We start from the raw sequence: 20,644 nt of genomic DNA, 5'->3' as shown, positions 1-20,644 counted from the left end.
CACCGTGCGCACACCCTGCGATTTTTTTTTTTTTTTTTTTTTTTTAAATTATTAAATGTATTTTTCGTACTTTTTGGTCCTTCGTGGACCCCCTGACAAACGCTAGGGGGTCTGCAACTCTCTTCGTTGCCCCCTTTTCACGTTATCCACCTTTGTTTTTCAGTGTGAGAGACAGAAAATGGCGGCCGACACTTTCTGATTTCGACCGATTCGAATGTTTACAGTCATGTAACCACCAATCAGAATTGACCTCGCGCACGGCGACGTACGCGTACGGTAAGCTTACCGTAAGCGCATGGAGCGCGCTTACAGATATATATATTGATTTAAATGCTATTTTCTCAGGACCTACTGAACAGATTTACACCAGACCTGCAAAAGGCACATCTCTGACCTGAGGACTACCTCTCTGCCAAATTTCAAGTAATTCTGTTCAGCCGTTCGGGCTGTAGCTCGGACTAAAGGTCCTATGGAAAAATGCATGGGGAAAACGCGTTTTGGGACCCCCCCTTTTTCTCAGCCCCCGCTTGACGTCTCACCCCGAGACTTTCAGGGTAGGAGCTGAACGGAGCGCTCCATCAGTTTTGAAAATTTCGCGAGCATTCGTCAACCGGCGCCAAAGTTATTCAAAATAGAATTTTGAGATTTCCTATGGAAACACGGTCCTAACTATAACTATCTACTGGCGACCACCAGTAGATAATGTGTGTATATATATATATATATATATATATATATATATATATATATATATATATATATAACAAAATAGAACAAGACGCTGAATAGTTGGCAAGGTTACATATAATTGCGTGACGTAAGTGGAGATCTTATCTGTATATATCAATAAACAAACCATGAAAAGGTAGCAAGCAACTTAGGGAGGGGTGGGGTTATTTCGACCTGTAGTTATTTTTCAGATCTTATCTGGTCATGTCATCTGACTAAAGTATCCTAGAAAACATACATTTTAGGCTCTTCAATAAATCCTTCTTTTAGCAATGTGCAGAAAAAAACCTCTAAAAATGTATCCACAATATACTTTGGGCTGTATGTTCTCTTGACTGTCCCGTCTAGGTTAGCAAATTAATCATGGTAGATACACTATTCCTACTCTCTCATGCTGTTGCCATGTTCGCAAACGGCTGAGGTTCGGAGCAGTCTAGAACCCCCCCATCTCATCAGGTATAGTGGGTCCAGCCCCTATTTACTATACTGAATGCATTGGGTCCAGCTCACCACCAAGTTGCACTATATCCAATAACCTCAATTCCTGTTGAGATGCACTAGCTTCAACTCCTGTTGAGATGCACTAGCTTCAACTCCTCTTGAGATCCACTAGCTTCAACTCCCAATTGAGATCCACTAGCTTCAACTCCCAATTGAGATGCACTAGCTTCCTCTCCCCATTGAGATGCACTAGCTTCCTCTCCCCATTGAGATGCACTAGCTTCCTCTCCCCATTGAGATGCACTAGCTTCCTCTCCCCATTGAGATGCACTAGCTTCCTCTCCCCATTGAGATGCACTAGCTTACTCTCCCCATTGAGATGCACTAGCTTCCTCTCCCCATTGAGATGCACTAGCTTCCTCTCCCCATTGAGACGCACTAGCTTCCTCTCCCCATTGAGACACACTAGCTTCCTCTCCCCATTGAGACGCACTAGCTTCCTCTCCCCATTGAGACGCACTAGCTTCCTCTCCCCATTGAGACACACTAGCGTCCTCTCCCCATTGAGACGCACTAGCTTCCTCTCCCCCATTGAGACGCACTAGCTTCAACTCCTCATAGAGATGAACCAGATCCAAAACTTTAGCTCTGGATTGAAATGCTCTAGATCCAATAGCTCCAGCTCCTCTTTAAGCTGCACCCAATGCCGTGGGTCCAACTCCTAACTGAAGTACTCTGGGTGTTTGTGAAAGAGAAGCATCAATAACAGAGTATGGTCAGTGTTAACTTATGATTCGTGCATTCTAAAGGGGACAGCTTAGAGGTGAGAGTGACTCCCAGAAGGTGAAAAGATTTCTAAAGAATAGATCACTGCCAACATCTGGAGCCCGTCACCAAGGAATCCATATTAAGAGCTTTTCAGCTAGTGAACAAGCATTATCGAGACTCTGAGAAGGGGGTGATAAGTGAGGCTCAGATGAATCGTGTGAAGCCATTGATGGGAAATGAGTGCAGCTTAGAAGAAGCTTGAGCATCTGGTAATTGGAAATAGCTCAGGTTCCTATGAAGCATGTGCAGCCTGTGATGGGCACTGAGTGAGACTCCCATGAAGCATCTACAGCCAGCGATGAGGACTGAGTGACTTCTTTGATGAATTGTATGAAGCCAGGAGGATGGTTATTACTCCTGTAATGTGAGACCAGTTGTGTGTCTGGTCCCCTTAAAAATGGATTTGATTTCACCTACTGACCTCTCTCCACAGCTCCAGCTCTGCATCAAGGTGGCCTAAGCAGCAATATGTTGAATACATCACATAAGAGTTCCGGCTCCATTTTCCTCCGTTACCTCAAGGGACTGTTGATTCTCCAAGGTATGTCAGATAATATGAAGGAGGGCAGGGAGACATTGCAAAGTATACAGCTACTGTGTGATATCCGTGATGCATGGTACAAGGGTTGTCATATCACTGATGCACCAGTAAAAAGTCATGTAATTGATGAATAGGTGACAGAGTTGGGAGGGAGTTAGGCAGACATCACCGTTTCTCAGGTACAGAAGGTGCAAGGGCACCTGGAGATTATTTTAGCGATGCACAGGATCAAAAGATGCTAGTTCCTTTTGGGGTGCATGTGATTAACAAGTATTAAAGAAGTAAAGTCCTGGTGGTGATATTGGTGATCACAGGTAAAGATGTGCGGTGACAGTGGTGCATCTAAGTGGCTGTTTCGATATCCGTGATGCACAATTAAGAATGATCTCACAGCCTCCGCGGGCAATGTCAGTGACACACAAGCGCAAAAGGTATGATGATTGGTCATAAGAAACACATGATCACTTTAAACAATTTCTGCCAAATGAACATCATGTTTAACTTTTTGGTGAGGGTGAGACTATGCTTGCTTCTCTAGTCATGCCCCCGCAATGTGTTAATTATTATTACCCGTGGAGCTACTGGATGGTACTCACCAGTTTGCCCACTCCTAGTAGCTCCATGGATGGTGCTACGTGAGGCACTTTCTGACCCACCTCACATTTTTCAGTTACACTTTTTAGTTACATTTTGTTAGCCCATTGGGAGACCATTGGCTGATGGGCTTGTGGCCTGCACTGGGTGGTTAATGAGTTTTAATAATAACTAACTCCTGCGGGTGGACTAGATAAGCAAGCATAGTCTCACCAAAGAGTTAAATGCGATATTAATTTGGCAAAAATTGTTTAAAATTATCATGTGTTTCTTATAACCAGGTCTTGTTGCTTTTATGAAGTATGTGAGTGGAGGGCGTCCAGGTTATAATTACCCTCTTATACTCCTTGTTTAATAAATGATGATTGATCTTCTCAGTAATGCCTAGGTACAGGAGTAAGGGCCAGATGTACCAAATTCTTATTATGCATTTCCTAAATAGCAATTCCATAGGATTTAGGAAATGCAAACTGGTATGTACAAAATTTGTGATTTCCTAATAACGATTCCTACAACCTGGGAATCTTTATTAGGAAATTGCAAATAAAAAACGCTATTGCATTCCCACCTAATGGCCAATTTGGAAATGGTTTGAATTTCCTAAACTGCGATTTCGTAATAGCAAATTGCAATTTAGGAAATCCACACCCAAGGGTCCTTCTGGGTTTATTACCCCCCGGAGGCATCCCAAAATTCGTTGTTCACATGTGAGTGCTCATACGCCATAGTGGCATATGTACGCTTCATGTCACATTAAAAAACATGCCTTTTTCAATTTAACACTGGGTTACCATCGAGTTTGAGTCGATTGTAAATGCATGTTTGAGGCATGTGTGCTGTAGATACACATGCTTTGCATATTCCTGCAATCTAGTGAGGGTCCGGATGTTTGCAAGTTGTTTTTCTTCGAAGTAGTCTTTTCCAGTCATGAGGTAAGGTGACTCCTCCTTTCGGTGATAATGAGCATGGGCATCAACTCCATTGTTAGATTGTTTACTTTGCGCCATTGGGTTTGGACATGTATTGCAGCTCTCCGATTTGAAACCGTTAATCGGGATTTCTTCGGTGTACAATTCACTCTACCCCCATCGGTATTGTTTTTGATCGCGTCTCCACCTTTTTGTGTTGAAATCTAAGAAAAGTTTATCTATATTATCGAAAAACTCTAACTGTGGCCTTTGGACCTACCTCTTTCCTCGTCTTCTACTTCAAGAACCAGTTTCCAGCCTTCCGCTGATGGAACCAACGCCATTTTAATTATGTAATCTCTGTCTCTTCCCGGAACATAAAGAGGAGGACTGCGACGCGTGTCGGTCATTCTATTCCGAAAAGACTCTGGGGGACCGTTGGCTCGACGGAGAGACATGCCGCAACAGAGTATCGAGGACACTCCTAATATCTTCGGTGAGGACATTGAGCAGGAAGAAATGGCAGCTGAGGAAGAAGAGGCCTTCTCGCTCTAGGACTCCGATTCTGAATTAGAGATTGAACTCTAGTCCCAAGACATTCCGGCTAAACAGAGTGAGTATGAAAGTCACTTTGCCCACTAAACCTACTCCAACATAACAAAAGGCTATTGGGCTACCACTGCCAACAGACCATGGTCAACACCTAGACTGATTCAAACGCCCCGCCTTCCGGTTCGTCACCTAAACAGCAAGTCAAGCATTCCGGCTTGGGCCCGATCTGACATGATACCCCTCCGGTACCGAAACAACATCTCGGATCGAAAGGGAAAGACCAAAATTCCAGCTCGACACCGAAAATGTCAGTGCTGAATCAAAAAGACGCTCCCTTGCAGTCATCTTAGCCGATTTTGGAGGAAAAGCTGGATCCTAAACAAAAGAAGATTCACATAAATCCTAATGCTGTACACATAACAGCTAAACCAGAAATACCTTTAGAAAGGAAAGTGGAGACGTAATACAGATTCCTTCTCAAAAACAAAAAGGACATAGCTATTAGCCCTATTCATAAACCCCTCCACCTTCTTCACCAATACCCATAATACTAGATACAAATCCTTTACATATTACAACATCAGGTTCTCCTAACACAAATCCAGATCTAGAAGAGGATGATGGCAATTATAATCAGCCATCACCAGATCCATGGGATGACTATAATATAGATCCACTAAGATATAGACCCTGATTTATATGCAGCAAATCATTCCCCTACTGATGATAATACTGCATATCAGGAATTAATTGCTAGGGCAGTTAATTGCCATGGAGTGCCTTTACATAAGGATGCACTGGAAGAAGATTTCCTATTTGAAACCTTAGGAAGCCCACACAAAGCACAAATGTTGCCTATGCTTCAAGGTGTTAAGGCACGCTAATGTTATTTTTTTAGACCCAGTTAGACCACGTATACTAACGTCTAGAATGGACAAGAAATATAAACCCCCTCCCTCTGACCCATTTTTTATTGGGGGTCCGTTGCCTTTGGATTGCTTAGTGGTGTCTAATGCCCGTGAAAGGGCGAATTCACAAACATCAGGGGAGGCTCCACGTCCAGATAAAGAATCCAAACTCATAAATGCATCAGGGAAAAGAGTAGCTGCTCAGTCAGCCAACCATTGGCGTATAGCTAATACACAAGGTCTCTTATCCAGATATGACAGAGCTCACTGGGATGAACTGGAAGAATGATTCAACTATCTCCCAGAAGAACACAAAAAGAAGGGGCAGGAAATAGTACAAGAAGGGAAACTTATTTCTAATTCCTCAATCAGGTGTGCATTAGATGCCGCAGATACTGCAGCTAGAGGAATCAACACTAGCATTAGGCTTAGGAGACAAGCATGGCTCACAAGCTCTGGTTTCAAACCTGTGGTAAAACAAACCATTCTTAGTGTGCCCTTTGATAAGGAACACCTCTTTGGGCCTCAAATAGCTCCGTCTCTAGAACAAATGAAAAAGGATACAAAAGTAGCAAAATCTATGGGAGCACTTCAATCGCGGTCTAACAGAAGTTCCTTTTGTCGTTCCTTTTATAGAGGAGGCTCCAAATCTAACACTAAAACCCCAGATGCAGCGTCATCCTCCTACAAGACAAACACTATCATCCCCCTCTAGAGGATTCTACAAGGGTGGATGTAGAGGAAACCATTTTAAAGGCAGAGGTACACCAACACGTACCTCCCAGTCGACTCGCTAGCACTTTCTCCCCTACCATTTGTCACCTGTCAGGGGAAGATTACAACAGTTTCTTCCAATTTGGCAATCAATAACAGCACATAGATGGGTTTTGGATATTATCCAACATGGTTATTGCCTGGAGCTTACCAGCAATCCTCCCAATAGTCCACCTCGCATTCACAAACTCTCGCTACAAAACCAACAGCTTCTCAAACAAGAAGTACGAGCTCTTCTAACAAAAGGAGCTATAGAACCAGTTCCATTATAACATCATGGGTCCGGAGTTTTCTCACTTTATTTACTAAGTCCCAAAAAGGACGGGTCTCCACGAGCAATCTTAGATCTCAGACAGTTAAACCTATGCATACTGTCAGAGCACTTCCATTTGGTCACCTTTCAACAAATGCTTCCACTTCTGCAATAAGGCGATTTTATGTCCACAGTAGACGTAATGGGCGCATACTACCATACCTATCCACCCTGCACATTCCAAATGTCTCAGACTTGTGATAGCAGGAAAGCACTATCAGTTCAAAGTATTTCCATCTGGGGTGACTACTGCACCCAGTGTATTCACTAAATGTCGAGCAGTAGTAGCAGCTCATCTCAGAAGACAACACATTCATGTGTTTCCATATCTGGATGATTATATCATCAAAGCCAACACACAATGTGTCTACAACACACTCAAGATACCATAAACCTTCTTTATCAATTTGAATTTACAGTCAGTGCACAAAAATCCCATCTTCAACCCTCACAACAGCCAACCTATCTGGGAGCAACGCTAAACACTCGCACAACTCTAGCCTTGCCCAATCTAGACAGAATTCACAACTTTCAAACTATAATACCACAGTTTCAAAACAACCAATACCTAACAGTGAGGACTTTCATGCAACTGTTAGAAATGATGGCATCATGCATTGCAATAGTGCCTCACGCAAGATAACAGATGCGCCCTCTACAGGACGCACGTCGGTGGAATCAATCAAGGAGTCAATTAACCAATCTAGTGTTGGTAGACAGCCGCACGCATTCGTCGTTCTCTGCAGTGGTGGAACACACACAAGCTAGCAAAAGGGCGGCCTTTCATTAACCCCTTTCCACAAGTCGTACTAAAAGCAGATGCCTCTCTCTCAGATTTGGGTGCCCATCTCCATCATCTAACACTTCAAGGTTTATGGGACACCAAACACAGACGTCTCAACATCAATTATTTGGAGCTTCTAGCAGTACAACTAGCTCAAAAGCTTTTCAGCCTCACTTAGAGGGAAAGTTGTCCTAGTCCGGATCGGCAATATGACAGCCATTGTACCATGTATAAAAACAGGGGGAGACACAATCTCTACAGTTGTCACGCCTCTCTCACAACATATGGCGTTGGGCAATACACCACAAATTTCATCATCTAGCAGAACATGTTTCAGGCATGCACAACCAATGTGCCTAACTCCTCAGCAGGATGCGGCAAAAGGTACACAAATTGGAACTTCATCCCCAGGTTCTCCTTCCATATTTCCAGAAATGGGGATTCCCACAAATAGACCACTTTGCCGCAACAGAGAACTCAAAATCCCAAAACTTCGCCACCAGATTCCCACACCATCTACCCAAAGGCAATGCCTTATGGATGAACTGGTCTGGGATATTTGCTGACGCTTTTCCACCTCTCCCTCTCCTTCCATTTCTAGTTCGGAACCTTAGATCTCACTCACTAATTCTAGTGGCTCCCACATTGGCTCGTCAGCCACGGTTCACCACACTACTAGAAATGTTGGTAGTTACACACCTTGCAGCAGTAGCTGCATATCTACAAAACTGTCAACATTTATCCTTATTCAAAGTCCCAGTAATTAAGGCTTTTATGGAAGGCCTTAAAAGAATAATACCATCCAGGGTACCACCTGCACCTGTCTGGAACCTCTAAATTTTTCTCCCAAGGCTTACACAATTGTGGAAGGTTGCTTTTCTAATTGCTATCACTTCACTTAGACGTGTTGGTGAACTACAGGCGTTAACCTTAGAAGAACCCTTCTTTCAACTGCATAAAGACAGAGTAGTTCTTCGTAAAGCCTTCCAAAAGTAGTTTCTGTATTTCATATTACCCAATCAGTTGAGTTACATGTGTTTTTCCCTCAACCTGATTCAAAAGCAGAAAGGGCGCTACATACACTTGATATCAAAAGAGCACTATTATACTAGACTGATCCATCAAAAGATTTTCATGAAACGAAAAACTTTTTGTTGTATTTGCTCCACCTCATAAAGGTAATCCTATCTCTAAATCTGGTATATCTAGATGGATCATTAAATGTATACAAACTAGCTATGTTAAAGCTAAAAGAACTTTAACTATACCTCCTAGAGCACATTCTACACGCAAAATAGGAGCATCTATGGCCCTTTTAGGTAACCTTCCTATAGCTAACATATGTAATGCAGCTACATGGTCTACACCACACACATTTACTAAACATTGTGTGGATTTATTAGCACGTCAACAAGCTAATGTAGGGAAAGCAGTGATAAAACACTTTTTCAAACCACTGCAACACCCACCTCTTTTGGAGGGTACTGCTGTACAGTCTATGCAAAGCATGTGTATCTATAGCACATATGCCTCGAACGGTTTGTTACTTCCCCTGTAAGCATCTGTTCTTGGCATGTAGAGCTGTAGATTCACATGTGCCCTCCTTGCTCCCTGGACACCTATGGTTGCTGCAGTTCTTATTATACACATTACAAACACATGGCCATATCTATACTACACTTACTCCATTCCCACCCTCTTGCGAGAAAACAATCTAACAATGGAGTCGATTCCCATGCGCGTTATCACCCAAAGGAGGACTCGCCTTACCTTGTGACTGGGAAAAAAAATCGTCTTCAAAGAAAAACAACTTGCAAACATCCGGACCCAACACTAGATGGCAGGAGTATTAAAAGCATGTGAATCTACAGCTCTACATGCCAAGAGCAGATGCTTACAGGGTAAGTAATATCGTTCCAAAATTTCCAATTCACATTTAGGAAATGGCTGGTACATGTGCTTTAGGAATTGCAAATATGTAATCCTCATTTGCGTTTCCTAACTCACAGTTTCAATTTCTACCGGGTAGAAATTGCAAATTGTGACAGTTTTTGTCCTTTGTACATATGAAAAAGCTGTTTTGCATTTCTTAATGGACCAAAATTGCGATTTGGCCTGTTAAGAAATGCAAAAAGCTTTCGTTCATCTGGCCCCAAATGTCCACGGGATTGGCATCAGTGGTTTATTAATGCTGATAACTTGAGCGCCCTTGTGGATGATATAGTGATGTGTAGGCGGTATCTGTGAGTCACTTCTACTGACAATCAGAGGGTCACTGCGAGCAATATATGAAGCAGAGGTACGGTGATTTCATGACCTGACCAAATGCAGGCTCATCTCAAAATTCCAAACTCTTGAACATTTCTGTACAGAAAGCTGTTCCAATGCTTGCAACACATTTCATACTCGGCCCAGCCCAGTCCGCGTGGGCTGCTGCACAAATAGAGCTGAAGCAGCTAATCTCTTTTTGGCCCAAACTTGTTATGCTTAATATTCTTGTTCTCCCCGGGCTCCCGGCAACTTTTGACATGGTCATTCAATCCATGTTAATTTTCAGACTAAAGAACCTGAAAATATAGGGTTTTGTCTACTTATGAGTCCTACCATTCCTCACTACACATGGCGTATTTCTCCTCTGAAGCTGGCAAACTTCCATGTGGAGTAGCCAAGTGTTAAACACAGTTGCCCTTCTTCGGCACCTGCAGAAGATTCTTGATCCTATAATACAAACGTTTGGCCTGACCTCCTTCCCATATGCAGACAACAGTCAACGCATAGAAAATGAGGGAATCGCAATGCAATATGTGTTCCTACTAGGTTTCGCCCAGCCACCTATGACATTACACCAGTGGACATTATCCTGTTCATCGTCCTAACAATAGGTCGATGCGAGGGATAACGTTGTAAGGGAACCAATTAGTATTTTGAACCATGACATAGGGAATCTCCAAGATTGGGATTTTGAGAGAACATATTTCAGGGAAAAGTAGAATAAGAAACATAGCAAGAATCCAAATTTTTAGGGTGGTACTTAAAAAAAACCTAGCTATTGTAGTGTCTCAAGCAGCCTTGAGAACTGCCTGTGTTGGACATGTACTGTGATCAAAAAGAGGATTCTTCGGATCAAAAGAGGTTTCATGCAAGTATTTGATTTATAATTTGGTGAAATTCTAATGAAGATGATAAAAATGCTATTCGTAGATTAACATGAAGTATATATTTTTTGTGCCTCATGTTTCTTTGCTCTATTTCTATCATCACTCACATTATCTTAAGGCCAAAGCACGTGCAACCCCCTGTGACCTACAGCCTAAACTGTCCGCATGTGCTCAGCTTCTTGATAATTAGGAATCACCTGAAAATTAAACCCAGGAAAACTGCAATTGTCATGTATGGCAACTCAGCAGCCCTTATTATGGCCCTCGAGTTTAGACCCAAGCCCTCTACAGCCATTGCTGTATAGAATACAAGAGTCATCCGTTGTGCCCTATCTCTGGAAACACCAGGAACTATGCAGACAAAGCCTCTTTCATCCACATCTAGGTACTTCATAGATACTCACAAGTTTTGCTTACAAACAATGTATCAGGTGGTGATTGTTTTGGTTCTTTTACTCCTGGATTGGTCCAAGCCTGGGTCTCGTAGCCTATCTCGCCTGAAAAGACTAGACAGTTTAAAATGCAGTGGCCACACCTGGAGTCCAGGGAGTAAATGTTAAATGTGGGAAGCCATTGTTCCATCACAAACCCTTACATTTTCAAAATCACAGGCTTTGCGAGAATAATATATTTTTATTTTCTGGTTATTAAACCCATTTTACGAGTTAAGAAATTCTTTAAAATGCAACTGTATTTGGGTTTCAGCTACAAACAGCTGAAAAGAGGTGGCAAGTGGTATTCTAAGGGAAAGTGGTCATCTTCCCCTTTGTGATGGAAGTCAGGAGCTCTCAGACAGTAGGCTGATTATTTTTTAATGGAAACCCATTTTTCTTTCTTTTTTTTAAAGCACCACCGGTTTTTTAATGAAACACTTGCTACTTCAGAAAATGTTTTAACTTAGCAAATGCGAGGAGGGTGGGGCAGGATAACACACAACTTTCACAAAAGAACGAAAAAAGCAACCAGTGAATTAATGACACCCGGGCCTATTTTACAAACCGGGCTCCTTTCCCTGGCCTGCGCTGTGGTGCGTCTTTAACCGGGTGCACATGGCGCAGATTGGGCAGTCCACCGGTGGCGGCTGGTGGAATTTTAAACTAGTGGGCGTATTTCCAAAGGAATCAACGTACAGGAGCGAGCGAGTGCAGCGAGCGAGCCTGACGGCAATAAGGCGGGTTCGGGGGGGGGTTCTCCCCCCCCGTGATGTTTTTTTAAAAAAATTGGCATTTTTTGGTGCGATTTTCAGCACTATTACTGTGATAAATGGACTGAAAAATCAGTTCTTCTAGGCATTCATAAAAGAAAACTCATACATTATTTCAGAGAATTTCTGTGTTCCCAAGCAAGTCTGACTTCTGAAGAGGGCTAGGGGTACTAAGCAAAACTGCTTGTCTCTACCCATTCCAATAGAAAACACCTAACATAGGTGCATAAACATCCACAAAGAAACACACTTGTAATTTTGTTCCTACCGGAAATGAAGGCTGGCCACTTCCTTTTCTGCATCACCTATTCAATGTTGATTGCCCAGTAATCTTCATGACATATTAAATAGCTACAAGTATAAGAAATATCCATTCGAAACCAACATTTAATTTTTAGGAAGTCCACAAAAGCTTTGCATTTTTGAGAGAGGCAAGTTTGCAAAATAAAAAATGAAGTAAATATTGTACTTAAAATAGTTCATATAGCGCTCTGAGGCCCTTGGGTCCATCAGTATTTTAGAAAACCAATAAATAAAAATAAGTTATGAAATGAGTGTAATGTGCATTGCTTAAAATATAAGAAATATCCATCAAAAATCTTTCATTTATTTTAGAAAGAAACAACACAAACTTTATATGTATAAGCAGGCTAGGTAAAAACGTTTTACTTTACTTTTAAATACTTTGCATGCCACTCTCAGTCCCTTGTGCCTGTCAGTACAGTAGAAAATGGCTACATAAAAATAAAATCTGAAAATAAATAAATGCATATTTTAAGAAATATCCCTTCAAAACCGATATGATATTTGTAAACACAAACATAATTATTTTAAATAATACTATATAAATGTTTTGTATGCCACTCTCAGGTCCTTCAGCCAGCACAGCAGAAAAAATTGAATTAAAAGAAATTATGAAAATAAATAGATGTACATTTTAAGAACTTTCAAAACCAATATGATAACTTTAAACACAATTAAAAACAAAATAATAATAAAATTTAAAAACTTTGCATGTCAATCACAGGTAACGGTTAAATAAAAATAAATTAGGAAAATAACTAAATGTTGTACATATAAAGACATATACCCTCAAAACCAACATATTTTTAAACACTAACAACAAAAATATTTTAAAAAGTAATAAAATATGAAAACAAATATCTATAAATTCACAGATACATAAACACACATATATAAATACATATCAACTGTACAGGAGTTGTATGAATATTAAATGGAATGAGTACATGTCCAACAGTACTTCCTAATGTTATCAAACAAACCAAGCTATAAACACCTGAAACTATGATTACACATCAGATTAATATTTTCTATTTATATAGAAAGTTTGCTCGTCGATCTTTAATATGAACAAACTTTTCAATTGTTCTTTTGTTGAATTATGGTATTTCCTTTATTAGCTCTTTTTCCATTGACAGCATAGCCAATGCATTAAGTCTAGCTTGAGTCATAGTGTTTCGCAAAAACGTTTTTACCCTCTTTAGTGTGGAAAAACATCTCTTAGACTCTGCTGTTGTCATGGGTGTAGTAATGACAACTCTTAAAAGCTTTATGGTCTCAGAAAAAGATTTCTCTAAATTGTTTTCACACAAAAAGCTAAATAAAGCCATGGCACCACCAGTAGTTTGACGGAAGTCACGTCTTCCATACAGGACCGAAAGTTCTGTACGCAATCTGGCCTTGTCTAACATAGAATAGGCTTCTATCGTTTCTGCGAGTGCCTCAGCTGGGAAAGATTTCTCATGTCTTTCAAAAAGGTCACTTTGCAATAGTGTTGCACTTACCAGATGCTTTGTGAATGCAAAGCGCTCTCTGGCATGGACCACAATAATGTCACAGACTTCTTTTGCTTCTTGGGTCAAAGTATTTATTTGCAGTCTTCGGTTTACAAATGTACATTCTTGTGGCAGTGTAGAATCCAAACTGTCAATGGATTCCCGTACTTTGGTGATGCTTGTCACAAAGTCTGTAGTAGCTTTCTGGACATATACAGTGTCAATGTCTTGCTTTTGCAATTGATTATATAAAATGTCTACCTGGGGCATTATACGGTGAAAAAGAAACCGAAAGAATATAAACTCTCTATCATCTAATGTTCTACTAAATCCCTTAGCTTCACATATAGTATTTGACTCAATCACCACTGTTTGCAATGGTTGACATGCATTCAAGAAGATCGTCTCTATATTCATAAATTATCAATATTGCTCAAATATAGAAGTTCCAGCGAGTTGCAGAAACCTCTTGGAAGTCTTCTTGAAACTATTTGTTCAAGAATATCAGTCCTTTTGGGGGAGCGTGCAAAAAATGCTGTTATACCACCAATCTCTGAAAAGAAAATTTTAACTCTAGATATTTTGGAGGAAGCCTGTTCCATAATTAGGTTAAGTTGGTGGGCATAGCAATGAATATAATGTGCATTTGGGTAAACATCCCTGATTTTCTTTTGCACCCCACCTGTTGCACCACGCATGACGCTGGCACCATCGTAGCTTTGAGCAATTAGTTTTCCTTTAGCACATTGCTCAGGGAAAACAATGTTTAATTCATTAAGAATGGCTGAGGCAATTGTTTCTGCAGATGAGTCTTTTAGATGTGTGAAACAAAATCTTTCAGCTACCTTGCAATTTCCATCAATGTAGCAGATGACTAGAACTGACTGTGTCTTAGTAGAGACAACAGTTGTATCGTCAGCTTGAATAGCTACATAATCCGTGCTTCTCAACTGCTGTGTAATATATTCTCTTATCACTTCCAGCATACAGTCCAGCAATTCATTCTGAATAGTTTTAGACGTGGCTTCAAACACTGTGGCTGTTTTTAAATGTGTTTCCATAGCACTGTCAATGCTGGAGACAAAATCAACAAGGCCCCTGAACACGCCAGGATTTAGAGACTCTTCAGTTTCATCATGGCCCCGTAACGCCAATTCAAAGGCACCACAAAAATGAATACAGTCAATCAATTTTGATAAAATGTATCGGTTTTTATCCATTTCTGCATTATGTTTTCTTACTCTCACACGGTATGCTTCGTTCAATTGCTGTACAATGTCCGATTTTCCGAAAAGAGATAATTTCAACATATTTGTCAAATGGGATTTACAGGAATCATGTTTTTTTTATTTTTTCAGCCAGATGCTTTAGGTCAGTAACTCCTGTTTTTGTCCAGGCAACTTCACCTCCAAAAAGTAAGCAAGGGAAACAGAATAAAGCATTTTTAGAAGCGCTACCAGTAAGCCACTCTATCCTATAATACCATGTTCTGGTAAACTGACGTGTATAATCCTGTCCCCTATCTTTTGCAGACTGCTCAATTTTAATTTCAGGTTTATCAGCTCCTAATGTTTTCACTTGCAGTTTATCAGCATGTGTCAAGCCCAAAAAGGGGTTTACGAGTAAACTGTCAACTGTGTTCATTGTACCTAGCAATAGATCAGACTGGAAATAGAAAACCTAACCTGTTTTTAAATATTCCCTAGGTTGAAGACACAAAAACTATATCACGCAAAATAATGAATACACTAATATGAATTGTCATGCACACAATAATAACAGCAATTAGTCATCCATCCTCATTCTGACAGGAATGCAACTGCAGCAGCACGTACAGCTGCCCCCAAGCGGTATAGCCTTGTAACTAGTTCAGAATTCCTCCTGGGATCCTGTTAATAATTAAAAAAATGATGTAAGCTTTGAGGCTAGGTGCCATTGCATGCACAAAACCAGTGGCGATTGAAAAGCTTAAGCATGTCATTTCAGTGATCTGCCTAGAATTTAAAGGGTATATTCCAATTATGGGGTCCTTGAATTACTATTAGAAGGATAAAATCAGTATATTTTAGGAGTAAACCTAAAACAAAGTACTTATACATTTGGACTTGACTTTAGATGGCAAATAATAAAAAACATGTTGAAATTTTCTGTAAAAAGCATACGACTTGCATTGAGCAATACCCTTTAAAAGAGTTCTAGGCAGATCTCTGATATAGCCAGTAGCCGTCTGTACCAAGCACAGCAAAATAAATGTATATTTTTCCAATTAAGAGTTTACCGTTGCAGTTAGACTATTTCCAAATTCCAATAGATGGAGGTATTCTACACACAAGACAGACTATAATTACATCCTTTAGACAGTGCTAGTCATATCAGTGATCCTATTACTAAATGGACAGGAGTCACACTGTCACAACACATTAGATAGATTTTATATATCCTACATACTCTGTGTACATTAAAAATATGGTACGGAAAAAGTAGACTGAAAAACATCGGTGTGAAAAACATTGTTGACTGAAAAAAAAGAATGAAAATAAGTAGTGGCTTTCATGCATTATACAAGAAACATAAGTGTACTCGCAGCGGGGCTAAGGGCCATCCTCCCAAAGTAATTTTTCCAAACAAAGGTTCAGAATATCCAATTTCTCAGTAAGAAAGGACAATTAATGAGCCAAAAATGTACATGTATAACAATGCACACATTGAAATACAGAAAAATAAAAAGTAGAATAAAAGGACCCTAATGAAAATACAAAATGTATTCAGTGAAAAATATCACGAGGGCTCAGTATAATAAGCTGGTACATATAACATATTACAATCCTATACAAAACCAGACAGGTGGCAGACAAGGAGAAAAAACATAAAAGGCAGAGTTTCAACACTTTACAAGAAAACTCCGACAGACAAGACAATGGTGCCGATTACGATCCGTTAAAAACCGCGTACGAACCGTCGGTCGGAGCGAATTCCCCGTCCGACTCGTACCCGGTTGTAAAACTTTACAAACATGGAATTACGATTCGCACGGAAACACCATTTCCGTACGAATCGTAAAAAACACCGACCGACGAAAATATACATACGAATGTGATCCGGGAATGCTGCGACGTGACGTCGGGACGCTTTCAGGCAGCGTTTCACGAACCAGGAATTACGATTCGAACCGACAGCAGTCCGGACGGCAATATTTTCACGGCACCCAAAAAGTGCCGCAAAAGCGAAGTACGGCGCGAATCGACCAGAGTAGGTGGCCCGGTACGCGCCGACCCCCCCCCCCAGCCCCCGTAGGTACGCGCCGACCCCCCCCCCAGCCCCTGTAGGTACGCGCCGACCCCCCCCCAGCCCCCGTAGGTACGCGCCGACCCCCCCCCAGCCCCCGTAGGTACGCGCCGACCCCCCCCAGCCCCCGTAGGTACGCGCCGACCCCCCCCAGCCCCCGTAGGTACGGGCCGACCCCCCCCCAGCCCCCGTAGGTACGCGCCGACCCCCCCTGTGTGTACACCCGTGTATGGTGCGTACCCCCCCGTGTACGCTCGAGTCGAACCCCCCCGTGTACGCTCGAGTCGAACCCCCCCGTGTACGCTCGAGTCGAACCCCCCCGTGTACGCTCGAGTCGAACCCCCCCGTGTACGCTCGAGTCGAACCCCCCCGTGTACGCTCGAGTCGTACCCCCACCCGTGTATGTACGGTGCGTACCCCCCCGTGTACGCTCGAGTCGAACCCCCCCGTGTACGCTCGAGTCGAACCCCCCCGTGTACGCTCGAGTCGAACCCCCACCCGTGTATGTACGGTGCGTACCCCCCCGTGTACGCTCGAGTCGAACCCCCCCGTGTACGCTCGAGTCGAACCCCCCCGTGTACGCTCGAGTCGAACCCCCACCCGTGTATGTACGGTGCGTACCCCCCCGTGTACGCTCGAGTCGAACCCCCCCGTGTACGCTCGAGTCGAACCCCCCCGTGTACGCTCGAGTCGAACCCCCCCGTGTACGCTCGAGTCAAACCCCCCCGTGTACGCTCGAGTCGAACCCCCACCCGTGTATGTACGGTGCGTACCCCCCCGTGTACGCTCGAGTCGAACCCCCCCGTGTACGCTCGAGTCGAACCCCCCCGTGTACGCTCGAGTCGAACCCCCACCCGTGTATGTACGGTGCGTACCCCCCGTGTACGCTCGAGTCGAACCCCCCCGTGTACGCTCGAGTCGAACCCCCCATGTACGCTCGAGTCGAACCCCCCCGTGTACGCTCGAGTCGAACCCCCCCCGTGTACGCTCGAGTCGAATCCCCACCCGTGTATGTACGGTGCGTACCCCCCCGTGTACGCTCGAGTCGAACCCCCCGTGTACGCTCGAGTCGAACCCCCCCGTGTACGCTCGAGTCGAACCCCCACCCGTGTATGTACGGTGCGTACCCCCCCGTGTACGCTCGAGTCGAACCCCCCCCGTGTACGCTCGAGTCGAACCCCCCCGTGTACGCTCGAGTCGAACCCCCCGTAGATAATGGTCTCAGTCCAGAGGGATTAAAAGAGTCATTGCAAGTATTATTCAGAAAAAAAGACCATTATCTACCTTTAACCCACCCACCAACAAAATGCCTGTGGAATTGTTGGCATTTGAAGTTATGGTATTAAATGAGGTCACTAGTCTGTATAAAAAATTTTGAATATATACCATACAACATTACTCTATCTGAGCGTCAAGCACTCAAAAAATTGAAAGAAAATCATGACATAATAATAAAAAGTGCGGACAAAGGTGGTGGGATTGTGGTCCAGTCGACTGACAAATATAAATTGGAGATTAAAAGACAACTTGATAATGCCGAACACTTCCGGATGCTCAGAACCAATCCTCTAGCTGAGATCCAGAAATCAATATTGGATGTGACAACTGATGCTAAATCGGTTGGTTTCCTACGCAATAAGGAGTTTTTGTATTTGAATTCAAAAAATCCCAGAACTCCTTTACTGTACCCTCTTCCTAAGGTGCATAAGAGTATGGTAAATCCTCCTGGCCGACCCATAGTTTCTGGCTGTGGGTCGGTCTTGGAACCTCTTTGCAAATACATTGATGTTTTCATCAAAGACTTAGCAGTGAAAACCACTAGTAATGTACGTGACAGTGGTGACATCATTGTACAACTTGAAACCATGACTTTTTGCCCTGAATCAGAGATGTTGGTGTGTCTAGACATTGAGTCTTTATACACCAACATCCCTCAAACACAAGGGATTGAGGTAATCAGGAGGGCTCTCAATCCACGTCCAGCCCCGGTGACAGTACCAACTGAATTTATTGTTGACTTGTTAACAATTTCTTTAACTAAGAATTACTTTGAATTTGATGGGCGATTTTATTTACAGATTAAAGGTACTTCTATGGAGGCTTCTTATGCCCCCAATTTTGCCATTTTGTTTGTGGATGATTTTGAACAAAATTTCATTTATGATTGCAGACACAATCCTTTTTTCAGTAGCATTCGCCATTGGCGACGCTACATTGATGATATTTTGTTTATTTGGACTGGGACGTGCATTGAGCTCACTAATTTTTTGAGCTGGCTAAATCTTTGTTCTTCTGACTTAACATTTACCTCCCATTCGAGTAAGACTCATATTGATTTTTTGGATTTAACAATTTTTCCTCATGAAGGAGGTTTGACTACAAGACTCTTTACCAAACCCACGGCCCGGAATACTTTGCTTGAATATTCAAGTAATCATCCCAGAGGCCTGAGAGATGGTTTGCCTTTTGGACAGTTTTTGCGTATTCGCAGAAACTGTTTTTTTAAAAATGATTACTTTCTTGAGGCAGGTAAATTGGCAGAGAAACTGCGACAACGTGGATATCCACGTAAACTGGTGAAGAGATCTATGAAAAGAGCGTGGTATAACCACCGCGAGTTTTTGTTAACACCTAAAACTCGAAAACCAATGAACCGCATTCCATGTGTCACTACTTTCGGCACTCAAAGTAACCATATTTCGGCTATTGTTCGTAAACATTGGCCTCTAGTGAAATCAACTGGCATTACGAATGAAGAACCCCTTTTTTCTTTCAAAAGAGGCAAGAATTTGCGTGACCACTTGGTCAGAGCAGCTTTGCCGTTAGAAAAAACCCCTAGTCTAACATCTATGTGGGGTCTTGATAAAACTGTGGGTCACTATAAATGTGGCGGCTGCCTCATGTGTGATTCCAGCCTGAAAACGAAGCAATTTATTCATGCAAATATTTGTCATGATTTGCGTGAATATTCGAATTGTAACACTCAGAATGTGATATATGCTGTCTGGTGTCCGTGTGACCTCATTTATATTGGTCAAACAACCCAGAAAATAAAGATACGTCTGGGCCAACACAAAAGTCGGATTCGATGTAAAACTGAGAATGCGCCTCTGGTGGCACATTTTCTTGAATTCAATCATGCACCTACAGACATTCGCTGGCAAGTGGTTGAAGTGGTGCATACCCCACTGAGAGGAGGTGGCATCACCAATATTCTGAACAAAAGCGAATGCCGTTGGATCTTTCGTTGCAACAGTATAAACCAGGGTTTGAATACCATGGAGGAATGCCACTCTCTTACTGTTGGGTAGTAATGATCCTTAGTGGCATGATGTCTGAGGTAGAGACTTCTGTATATTGGTCAAATAGAATCTTTATTATTTAAATTGATTTGCCATATTATACATATTAGCTTCTATGAAATGAATAATATATGATACCGCGCTGTCAATATTAAAGTCTACTGATTAACGTTATCTAAATCAGCAAAATAATGAAAATTGTAATCCGTATAAAATGTGTTACTGCATTTGAAAAATATTTTCTGTGATGGCGTGAATCATTTAAAACAATTTACTGTCAGCTAATCATGTATTGCTATGTAACAACGCTCTAATTGTTTCGTAAACCATGCCATTATAATGAATTTATTGGCGATGTATAACTTTTTGACTGTAATGAGTTTGCAATGTGATGATTTAAGTTTTTTGAATCTTGGAAATCATGCTATCCTAATGAATGTATTTGTGATTTCTGTAAAATATGTATAACATAATTCCGCAATAAGATGGTCTAAATTGCCAATTTCAATCTTGTAAATGAAGGA

At 42.0% G+C, this 20,644-nt stretch overlaps 1 protein-coding gene across 1 annotated transcript in view; it reads left to right on the top strand.

Annotated features, from left to right (window-relative positions):
• Positions 1-20,644, top strand: part of LOC146782629 (transmembrane protein 272-like) — a 363,502-nt gene that overhangs the window by 69,808 nt on the left and 273,050 nt on the right. The window contains exon 2 of the mRNA XM_085636846.1: positions 2,432-2,539. Within this exon, the coding sequence (XP_085492972.1) occupies positions 2,467-2,539 (73 nt within the window). The 5' untranslated portion in view covers positions 2,432-2,466. The remainder of the gene's footprint in view (positions 1-2,431; positions 2,540-20,644) is intronic.

This window comes from Triturus cristatus, chromosome 12, assembly GCF_964204655.1.
Source record: "Triturus cristatus chromosome 12, aTriCri1.1, whole genome shotgun sequence".
In the NCBI taxonomy this organism is placed as follows: domain Eukaryota; kingdom Metazoa; phylum Chordata; class Amphibia; order Caudata; family Salamandridae; genus Triturus; species Triturus cristatus.
This window is presented reverse-complemented; position numbering and strand designations above follow the sequence as displayed.